The 12,026-nt window shown below is 41.6% G+C and overlaps 1 protein-coding gene across 1 annotated transcript in view; it reads left to right on the top strand.

Annotated features, from left to right (window-relative positions):
- mier3a (mesoderm induction early response 1, family member 3 a) overlaps positions 1 to 7,259 on the top strand; it is a 47,448-nt gene extending 40,189 nt beyond the window's left edge. The window contains 3 exon segments of the mRNA XM_055875624.1: positions 3,598 to 3,752; positions 4,298 to 4,698; positions 4,700 to 7,259. Of these exon segments, the coding sequence (XP_055731599.1) occupies positions 3,598 to 3,752; positions 4,298 to 4,698; positions 4,700 to 4,750 (607 nt within the window). The 3' untranslated portion in view covers positions 4,751 to 7,259.
- Positions 7,260 to 12,026: the final 4,767 nt, after the last annotated feature.

Here is a 12,026-nt window from a genome sequence, read left to right as displayed (position 1 = left end):
CCTCACGTAGCAAATTAGCAATAAAAAAAAAAATCGCACCAAATTCGACACACATTCATTCACCAGCCACGTTTCCATCCACAGTTTTTATGCGAGTAAAGTCATACCGTACAGTGCATTCAGAAAATATTCAGACTCCTTCCCTTTTTCCACATTTGTTACGTTAGTTTTATTCTAAAATGGATTTTAAAAAAGCATCAATCTACACCCAATACCCCATCATTTTAAAGTGAAAATAGGTTTTTAGAAATTTTTGCAAATGTATTAAAAATGCAAAACAGATGCCTTTTTTATTTACATAAGTATTCAGACCCTTTGCTATGAGACTCCAAATTGAGCTCAGTTGCATCCTGTTTCCATTGATCATCCTTGATGTTTCTACAACTTGATAGAAGTCCACCTGTGGTAAATTCTATTGATTGGACATGATTTGGAAAGGCACACACCTGTCTATAGATGGTCCCATAGTTGACAGTGCATGTCTGAGCAAAAACCAAGCCATGAGGTTGGAGGAATTGTCCGTAGAGCTCCGAGACAGGATTGTGTCGAGGCACAGATCTGGGGAAGGGCACCAAAAAATGTCTGCAGAATTGAAGGTCCCCAAGGACACAATGGCCACCTCCATTCTTAACTGGAAGTAGTTTGGAACCACCGAGACTCTTCCTAGAGCTGTCCACCCAGCCAAACTGAGCAATCAGGGAAGAAGGGCCTTGGTCAGGGAGGTGACCAAGAACCCGATGGTCACTCTGACAGAGCTCCAGAGTTCCTCTGTGGAGATGGTTGTCCTTCTGAAAGGTTCTCCCATCTCTGCAGCGCTCCACCAATCAGGCCTTTATGGTAGTGGCCAGACGGAATCCACTTCTCAGTAAAAGGCACATGACAGCCCACTTGGAGTTTGCCAAAAGGCACCTAAAGGACTCTGACCATGAGAAACAAGATTCTGATTAAACAAAAAATTGAACTCTTTGGCCTGAATGACAAGCGTCACGTCTGGAGGAATCTAGGCACCGCTCATCACCTGGCCAATACCATCCCTACTGTGAAGCATGGTGGTGGCAGCATCATGCTGTGGGGATGTTTTCGAGCGGTAGGGACTGGGAGATTAGTCAGGCTCGAGGGAAAGATGAACAGCCTAAAGTACAGAGATCCTTGATGACAACCAGCTCCAGAGCGCTCTGTACCTGAGACTGGGCAAAGGTTCACCTTCCAACAGGAAAATGACACTAAGCACACAGCCAAGACAATGCAGGAGTGGCCTTGGGACAAGTCTCTGAATGTGCTTGAGTGGCCTAGCCTCTATTAAAAATAGGAAGATCCCATCAGCTTTCTATAGGCTAGACCTACTATATTTATTTGTCAACCTTCCTAATATTAAGCACATTGGTTCTTTTAAAACAGGAGTATAGCCTACCTGGCTGGCATGAAAATGTGCCACAGGAAAAGCGTCCGCCATTTGCTATTTTAGTGCTTAGATCGAGACAGGTGTATGATAATGGTCCATTCTAAATCAAAATAAATTTCACACGTATCTGTAAAGATGAGATTACATCAGGAATAGTGTGATGGGTGACAATATTAGCCTATCACTTGTAAAGCCCAGCTTAAGGCAAACAGGGCATGCTTTTTTAGCGACTTTTTCGAATCATACTCACACACCACATATAGTCTAGCACATAGGCCTATAATGTTTTGATAAGGTCTGTATCACAACTATAGTGGCCAAATAACGTCTTAAAATTAAGAACATTAGGCTCTACGTTGTAAAGCAGATTAAATGGCATACATACGCAGCGAGTGAGTCAAGTTTGAGGAAGATAATATTCACCATACAAATGCACCTTTTATAATAAAAGCATTACATGCATAATTGCATGTGGTCACTTTTGAGAATGGGGTTTCCCTGCTAATGGAACATTCGCGCTTATAGCCTACTGCCATGTGCGTATTGCTGTGCTTATAATGTGAAGAAATAAATTAGACTATCAACATTTTAAGATAAATGTTCTAATCTGTTGCTTCAGGCTCATAGCTTTAAAACTGTTTTTTTTTATGCAAGTGGCTGTATTAATTTGGAATCTATCGCATCCCACAACTGTCCCAGACTATGTTTGGAATATTTATTTATCGCATAGAATAGGTCAACTTTTGTACTATGGGAGATGGTAAAGTGACATGGGCTAATGCTTTTGCTGTTCGATAGGCTACTCATCTTGTTGGCTGACGAAAAGTACATGTGGACAGTTCTTCCAATATCTTCAATATATGCGCTTCGGAAACGTTAAGGACGAGCGCAGTTGCGTCCCCGATGCCCGTCTTCACTTGTAGCCTGTGAGAAAGACCCGATCATGTGAGTGAGAGGTGCAGTGGGGAGAAGGGAATTATAATTATTATATTCAGCCCAAGGGCACAACCGCCACTGGCCACTAAAGGCATAGATTTTTTTTTAGGGGGGTTATGGCCACACAAAGGGGATTCAGATGGGAAATTCAAGGAATTATCAAGTGCTTGTCAAATTGTGAATGAGAGACTGATGTGTGTACAGCCTGCGCAAAAACAAAGCAGAGCTCAAGCCTTTCATGTGAATTTTTTTCAAATCATCATTAGCTGCATCATGCAGCCTTAGAATGTGTATTCAAAATCTAAACGTATAGCCCAACATTTGTATCACAACTAAAGTTACATAACTCTAAATGAAGCATATAGGAGTACCTGTTTTCATTGTTAACCTCTCAACACAATAGCTGCATTGTAGCGCACTCCTTCAAATCATTTGGGGAAAATAGCTGAATAAAATACAAAGGATATGTTCAATTGTATTCTTCATAATATAAAATAACGCCACGGAATTCTAAAGCAAATCTTGTCTGCTAAATTAACTAGTGTAGCCCACAGCCATATGGCATAGCCAGATCATGTTCTGTTTTTCTGAAGTAGACTTCATTTTCTTCATATCATGTTTCTTTAGACCTGATGGTGTAGGCTATATTACATGGATTTATTCAACTTTTCTAAATGTAGTTGTTCCAAAGTACAGCAGCAGCGGTTTGTAGGCTGTCAATTACCGTGAGACCAGCAGTTATTTGCTTGACAATCACTGGCTGACAACATTTCATGATCGCCACAGCCCTAGTGTAGATTGATGAGGGGGGACGGACAATTTAATACATTTTTTGAATAAGGCTGTAACGTGAGGGGTCTGAATACTTTCCAAATGCACTGTATCTACTTTGAATGCTAGACGGTGAACAAAATGATTGAATATATATTATAGATCAATAAACACAGGCTATTAAAAATATATATATATTTTTTTACAAGTACAATGAATCCCTCAGTTTTGTCATTGGTGTTTCTGCCTTAAATCACAGACTACAAAGAGCATATGCATTCTCTCCAGTGGAAAACTGTTTCTGGGGGAGAGGTCTATATTTAAGAAAAAGATGAACTAATCACACTTTTCACACTCATAAATGTGAGGATTCCATTGATAATTTGGTGTGTCCCTCCCTATTTTACACACAATTCAACATTTTGGTGAACACGATACTGTTTTATTCACAGAAAAAATCTATTTGTTTGTTCCTACCCTCCCTGTAGGGATCTGATGGACAGGCTGGTGGATGAGGCTGAAGGTTTGGTGGTGGACGGGTCGGCCTCTGTGTGCTCCAGTAGCAGTGGAGGAGGTCGGATGGAGTACTCGGCAGAGCACCAGCTCAACCTCCTTAACTCTATCACGGCCAGCGACCTCTCTGGTGAGCAGGGCCACGGGCCAGGACCGAGAAATCAGAGCAGACGAGAGAGATGAGGCTTGTGTACTCCACATGAATTTTGATGGATAGAGTGAAGAATGCGATTAGCAGTGGTAGCCGCTTGGAGCATTAGGCTGTAACATTTAAGCAGTGATTTTCTTTTCTTCTCTGTACGCTTCTGGGGTTATACATAGTACGCTTCTCAGAGCAGGAGTTCTAATCGAGGATCAGGCCCCTCCTGTCCATGTAATGTTATTCATTATGATATAAAAGTGAAACTGATGTTAAATCTGCACTTCTACTCTAGGATGCTTGATACATATGGCTCCTAATCTTCAAGCTCATCCGCTATGAGAAGGGTCCTGACCGTGTTACTTGAACAAGGAAAACCTAGGTCCCTATAGCATGTTTTCCTAGTAGGTCACATGGACGCCAAAGACTCCTGGCTGTAGCTACGATGCAGTATTTCTGATGAATGACATTGTCTGTTTGGACAGTCAAGGTTAATTCCAAGTCTCTAAATTTGCTTCTCCTCCCCCTCACTCCAGCGTTGACCAGCAGTGTGGCGTCTGTATGTAACCCGTCTGACGCGGGCTGCCTGGAGTCCTACAGCTTCCCCCCGTTAGAGGGCCTCCACCGGGGCTCCCTGAGCCATGACGAGTCCCTGGGATTCATCCCCAACGGCACAGGAGACCCCGACTGCATCAACCTGCTGGACGCCGGCTTCTACCACTCCGACCTGGGCCAGTTGGCCTCCTGCACGGACGACTACGACAGACCCCCCTCCAAGCGCCTCAAAATGAGCTTGCCCGAGGCCACCGTAGAAAATCTGGGCCTGGATTATGAGGCACGCCCGCATCCTATCACGAGCACCAAGATGGCAGTGTCGGTGACAGACTTTGGCAGCCTAGTGACCGACGAGGCCAACGGCTACATCGGAACGCGACCATGCACACACACGACACCAGTACCAACCGCACACAGCCCTACAGTCGGAGTGAATGGTTGCTAGGTAACCGTGTGTGAACGGCTGCGACACGTCACACCACTTCTCCCTCCCTACTTTATGGTGGAGCCCACCATCATCTGTGTACATATTTGTTCATTGGAGATTATATTTATTTTGTGTGTGTATATGTATATATATATGTGTATGTATGTGTGTGTGTGTATGTATGTATGTGTGTGTGTATATATATATATATATATATATATATGTGTGTATATATATATATATACACACATATTTATATATATATATTTATTTATATATATATTTATATATACATATTACCGTTCAAAAGTTTGAGGCCCTTGTTTTTGAAAGAAAAGCACTAATTTTGTCTATTAAAATGACATCACATTGATCAGAAATACAGTGTAGACATTGTTAATGTTGTTGTAAATTACTTTTGTAGCTGGAAACAGCAGATTTTTTTTATTATGGAATATCTATGTAGGCGTACAGAGACCCATTCTCAGCAACCATCACTCCTGTGATCCAATGGCACGTTGTGTTAGCTAATCCAAGTTTATAATTTTAAAAGGTTAATTGATCAGTAGAGAACCCTTTGGCAATTATGTTAGCACAGCTGAAAACTGCTCTGGTTAAAAAAGCAATAAAACTGCTTAGAAGACCAGCATCCCGGAGTCGCCTCTTCACTGTTGTCGTTGAGACTGGTGTTTTGCGGGTACTATTTAATGAAGCTGCCAGTTGAGGAATTGTGAGGCGTCTGTTTCTCAAACTAGACACACTAATGTACTTGTCCTCTTGCTCAGTTGTGCACCGGGGCCTCCCACTCTTTCTATTCTGGTTAGAGTCAGTTTGCGCTGTTCTGTGAAGGGAGTAGTACACAGCGTTTTACGAGATCTTCAGTTTCTTGGCAATTTCTCGCATGGAATAGCCTTCATTTCTCTGAACAAGAATAGACTTGACGAGTTTCAGAAGAAAGTTCTTTGTTTCTGCCCATTTTGAGCCTGTAATCGAAACCACAAATGCTGATGCTCCAGATACTTAACTACCCTAAAGACGGCCAGTTTTATTGCTTCTTTAATCAGAACAACAGTTTTCAGCTGTGCTAACATAATTGCAAAAGGGTTTTCTAATGATCAATTAGCCTTTTAAAATTATAAACTTGGATTAGCTAACACAACGTGCCATTGAAACACTGGAGTGATGGTTGCTTATAATGGGACTCTGTACGCCTATGTAGATATTCCATAAAAAATCTCAGATCTCAAAAATCAAGTCTCAAAGTCATTTACAACATTAACAATGTCTGCACTGTATTTCTGATCAATTTAATTATTTTTATGTGATTTTTCTTTCATAAACAAGGACATTCTTAAGTGACCCTGAACTTTTGAGCGGTAGTGTGTGTATGAGTGTGTGTGTGTATATGTATGAGTGTACAAAACATTAAGAATGCTTTCTAATATTGAGTTGCACCCCCTTTTGCCCTCAGAACAGCCTCAATTCTTCAGGGCATGGACTCTACAAGGTGTCGAAAGCATTCCACAGGGACCATGGCCCATGTTGACTCCAATGCTTTCCACAGTTGTGTCAAGTTGGCTGGATGTCCTTTGGGTGGTGGGCCGTTCTTGATACACACTGGAAACTGTTGAGCTTGAAAAACGTAGCAGTGTTGCAGTTCTTGACACACTCAAACCCGTGCACATGGCAGCTACTACCATACCCCGTTCAAAGGCACTTCAATCTTTTGTCTTGCCCATTCACTGTCTGAATGGCACACACACACAATCCATGTCTCAATTGTCTCGAGGCTCTCCTCCCTTTTAATCTACACTGATTTTGAAGTGGATTTAACAGGTGACATCAATAAGGGATCATAGCGTTCACTTGTATTATTTACCTGTTCGGTCTGTCATGGAAAGAGCATGTTTCGTACACTCAGTTTATATGATATACATATGTTTTTTTACTATGACGTCAGTGATGTCTTCTTGTACAGAAAAAAATTAAATATTGAATATAGCCATTTATTTTTCCGTCCCGGAATTTTGGGAAATGCCCATCTGTGTCCGAATACTGTGGGAACGGAACTACTGGTGGGAGATTTGTGCTTTTGGAGGTCTGTTCCACATCAGTGGATCCCATGAGCGTTATCCTTCAAGTGTTGGCAAAACTCACCTCTACATCTATGACTAGTTCTCTTCCTCGCTGGCTGTATGAGCAGCATTCTCTCACCGTTGCTACTTTCCCAGTGTTTACAGGTACCAACGACCTGGCCCTAAATGTAGCATTTTGTAAGAGGGTCCCCAGGTTTTGTATATTTTGTACAGATGTACTACTTGTCATCCATGTGCAAAACACTTTTTTGTAAATGTTTGCCTCTGTATGTGTAACCTTTTTATTTAACTTGGCAAGTCAGTTAAGAACACATTGTTATTTACAATGACTGCCTACCCTGGCCAAACCCATACGACGCTGGGTCAATTTGTGCGCCGCCAAATATACTGTAAATAAAGAGAAATGTATATTCTGTTTTATTTGCTTGTTTTTAAAATATCTTTTCTCTCCTTCCCAGAATTTCATTAGATGGAAATATCAATTAAGTTTTGGTTTTATTTACATTTTCCCAATTTTAGTTGGCTAGCTTGGGTGACCTGGGTATTTATAAACATTGGACTGCAACATGGTCCTCAACATGAGCTTCTTTGTTCATCTGAAAATGCTTTGTAAGCAGACGTGGGCACATTCAGCTGTTTAGTTTTAAATGCGCTATAGAACAGTTATGTTTGACATTGTTATTTTTCAGTTAAAACAATGCATGTATCTTATATCCAGCAAGCTATACTTTTCATAAGGAGTGAAAAGACTTGTTTGGGAGTTGAATCCCCCCCCACTCTTAAACATCAATTATGCAAATCCTGGGGGTTTACATTGCTGCTGTGAATGTCACTATTACTCCTCTGCCCCATCTGTACCTGTGTGTCAAGATGTGCTGTTGGCCAGTGTTCAGTCAACTTAATTTATCTATGCATCATTTGAACTCACTTGGAATGGACGTGATAGAATGTCTTGGTGGTTTTGAGTACTTGAAGTGCATTAAGGGTATCTGAAAATGATGAGCAACTCAGTGTGAGTGTTTGAGGTTATTAGCAAAGGTTTTACTTGTTTTCAATTGAAATTATAGATGCTGGTTGTGAAGCTGTGGTTGGCTGAAGTGCAAACATCTCTTGGGCTCCCAAAGTTTCCTGATTTACCACACACGCAATTTATTAACCAGCCCATAATGCGTAAAACCAGATTTAGTTTCATATTTTTATTTTTTATATCTGTTATTTTACCAGGTAAGTTGACTGAGAACACGTTCTCATTTACAGCAACAACCTGGGGAATAGTTACAGGGGAGAGGGGGATGAATGAGCCAATTGTAAACTGGGGATTATTAGGTGACCATGATGGTTTGAGGACCAGATTGGGAATTTAGCCAGGACACCGGGGTTACCACCCCCTACTCTTGCGATAAGTGACATGGATCTTTAATGAACACAGAGAGTCAGGACACCCGTTTAACGTCCCATCCGAAAGACGGCACCCTACACAGGGCAGAGCTCCACGGTGGAGGTGTCATAATACCCATAAAACCTAGAGGTCAAACAGGGAAATTGTTTCCCACCATTTCATTTTTCCCATTGGGGATTTTAGAAACAATTAAAATAAGGTCTGTGATTCATGTAGGCTAACCCTGGTGTCATTTTGATAACCATGTAAATCACTCTCAGACAAGGCGACTTATCAATATATTCGTCTCCATTTACTGATTTGAATGCTAATAGGCATCAAAGTAGACATGCAAAACCACATCCACGCAAGCTCCTGCACGTCATCTCTAGCGGACACCTTTGATAACAGGTATTGTGTCAATTTAAAACTTGCACAAGACGATTCACATAATTGTCAAATTTGAAAGAAATGCAGCCAATTAATGAATTACTACATTTAGCCAACCTTGGATAGTTAATCCAGAGATTCTTACCTTTGCCTCGATTCTGCAGTCTCGTCACGATCATCATGGCATTTGTAGTTCTTTAACAGCTAATTAGCATTTCATTTTGGGGAGAGAAAAAAAGGTGAATATACTGATGTCACCTTGTCCTAGAGAATCACATGGTTATCAAAATGTCACGCCAGGGTAAGCCTACACAAAACACAGCTCTTATTTTAGGTGTTTCTAAAATCCCCTATGGGGAAAAATGAATGGTGGAAAACAATTTGAACCATTTCCCTGTTTGACCTCTAGGTTTTATGGGTATTATGACTCCTAATGTGGTACTCTATTGGAAGTCAAATGTACTGTGTTGCTTCCCTCTTTACAAGGCAATAATTTCAAAATGTGTTAAGATATATGTAAACCTTCCTCTCCGTGGAATTGTAACCCTCAGTGTACTGTCGTGGAAATTCTAATCAATACACTCAGTCCCATAGACGAGTACTCATCAAAGCTATTCGATGCATAAACCGTATTAAACCCCTGTCATTTTTCTAATATTTATGTATTAATTGAAGAGCATCTGATAGACCTGCACTGTACAGTGCCCAGACTGGACTTGGGCTCATTTCACTGTCTCATAAATATAACTAGCAGTGTATGCGATAAGTCCTTAGGGAGCTAGCTATGGAACTATGGCAGTAGTGGTGTACGCAGTATTAAAATGTACTAGACAGCCTTTAATCTTTGCTTGTCTATTTAACGTGTTGAGGGAAGCGAATGTCATTGAAGTAAGTGCTTAGTATCACAACCTGCAGTAAAAACAGTTTGTTCGAGCTGAATGTTTGGCCTGTCTAGGATTACGACTTGTTGCTGTGTTGGTTGACATCCAGTTGTGTGAATACAGGCATGTTTAATGATTTGAGGGAGGATGAGGGTGGACTTTGCAGGAAAGTAACTTTTGAGTGTTTGTTTTTGTACCTCCCCATGGAGTCGTCTTTCCATTAATTTGTAACTGATTGTTTTTCCCTGATGTACTTACTGGAAGGATGTATACACCGAGTATACCAAACATTAGGAATACGGTCCTAATATTCAGTTGCACCCCCCACTCCTTGCCCTCAGAACGCAAAAGCGTTCCACAGGGATGCTGGCCGATGTTGACTCCAATGCTTCCCACAGTTGTCAAGTTGGATGGATGTCCTTTGGGTGGTGTACCATTCTTGTTACACACAGGAAACTGTGTGGAAAAACCCAGCAGTGTTGCAGTTCTTTCCACAAACCGGTGCGCCTGGCACCTACTACCATACACCGTTAAAAGGCACTTAAAGATTTTGTCTTGCCCATTAGTGGCACACATACAGTCAAGGCTAAAAGTTGAGAATGACATATTCATATACACTGCTGCCTCAGTGTCTTTAGATATTTTTGTCAGATGTTACTATGGAATACTCAAGTATAATTACAAGCATTACAAACAATTACATGAAGTTGATGCAAAGAGTCAATATTTGCAGTGTTGACCCTTCTTTTTTTAAGACCTCTGCAATCTGCCCTGGCATGCTGTCAATTAACTTCTGGGCCACATCCTGACTGATGGCAGCCCATTCTTGCATAATCAATGCTTGGAGTTTGTCAAAATTTGTGGGTTTTTTGTTTGTCCGCCCGCCTCTTGAGGATTGACCACAAGTTCTCAATGGGATTAAGGTCTGGGGAGTTTCCTGGCCATGGACCTAAAATATCGATGTTTTGTTCCCCAAGCCACTTATCACTTTTGCCTTATGGCAAGGTGCTCCATCATGCTGCAAAAGGCATTGTTCGTCACCAAACTGTTCCTGGATGGTTGGGAGAAGTTGCTCTCGGAGGATGTGTTGGTACCATTCTTTATTCATGGCTGTGTTCTTAGGCAAAATTGTGAGTGAGCCCACTCCCTTGGCTGAGAAGCAACCCCACACATGAATGGTCTCAGGATGCTTTACTGTTGGCATGACACAGCACTGATGGTAGCGCTCACCTTGTCTTCTCCGGACAAGCTTTTTTCCAGATGCCCCAAACAATCGGAAAGGGGATTCATCAGAGAAAATGATTTTACCCCAATACTCAGCAGTCCAATCCCTGTACCTTTTGCAGAATATCAGTCTGTCCCTGATGTTTTTCCTGGAGAGAAGTGGCTTATTTGCTGTCCTTCTTGACACCAGGCCATCCTCCAAAAGTCTTGTGTCCAGATGCACTCAGACCTGCCTGCTGCCATTCCTGAGCAAGCTCTGTACTGGTGGTGCACCGATTCCGCAGCTGAATCAACTTTAGGAGACGGTCCTGGCGCTTGCTGGACTTTCTTGGGCGCCCTGAAGCCTTCACAACAATTGAACCGCTCTCCTTGAAGTTCTTGATGATCCGATAAATGGTTGATTTAGGTGCAATCTTACTGGCAGCAATATCCTTGCCTGTGAAGCCCTTTTTGTGCAAAGCAATGATGACGGCACGTGTTTCCTTGCAGGTAACCATGGATGACCGAGGAAAAACAATGATTCCAAGCACCACCCTCCTTTTGAAGCTTCCAGTCTGTTATTCGAACTCAATCAGCATGACAGAATGATCTCCAGCCTTGTCCTCGTCAACACTCACACCTGTGTTAACGAGAGAATCACTTGACATGTCAGCTGGTCCTTTTGTGGCAGGGCTGAAATGCAGAGGAAATGTTTTTGGGGGATTCAGTTAATTTGCACGGCAAAGAGGGACTTTGCAATTCATCTGATCACTCTTCATAACATTCTGGAGTATATGCAAATTGCCACCGTACAAACTGAGGCAGCAGACTTTGAAAATGATTTGTGTCATTCTCAAAACTTTTGGCCACGACTGTACATACACAATCCATGTCTCAATTGTCTTGGCTTAAAATGTATTCTTTAACCTGTCTCCTCCCCTTCATCTACACTGATTGAAGTGTATTTAACAAGAGACATCAATAAAATAAAATGTTATTTGTCACATGCACTGAATACACCTTACAGTGAAATGCTTGCAAAGGATCATAGCTTTCACCTGGTCAGTCTGTCATGGAAAGAGCAGGTGTCCTTAATCTTTTCTATACTCAGTGCATCTATACCATGGATTTTGACATACAAAAACATGCTCAATTGGGTAACAGGTTGTGCAGTTATTTTCTCCCTACTCTGAGGAGCAAACACTTTCCCCCCCTTTTTTTTAAAGAGCTTTAGAAAAACAAAATGTAGGGTTGTATTTAAAGTAAAAGGTTGAAAAGAGTATTTAGTGGTAACCATTTTTCTTCAATGTGTATATTTGACCTCTCCCTCTGTCT

This window comes from Salvelinus fontinalis, chromosome 21 (genome assembly GCF_029448725.1).
Source record: "Salvelinus fontinalis isolate EN_2023a chromosome 21, ASM2944872v1, whole genome shotgun sequence".
NCBI lineage: Eukaryota > Metazoa > Chordata > Actinopteri > Salmoniformes > Salmonidae > Salvelinus > Salvelinus fontinalis.
This window is presented reverse-complemented; position numbering and strand designations above follow the sequence as displayed.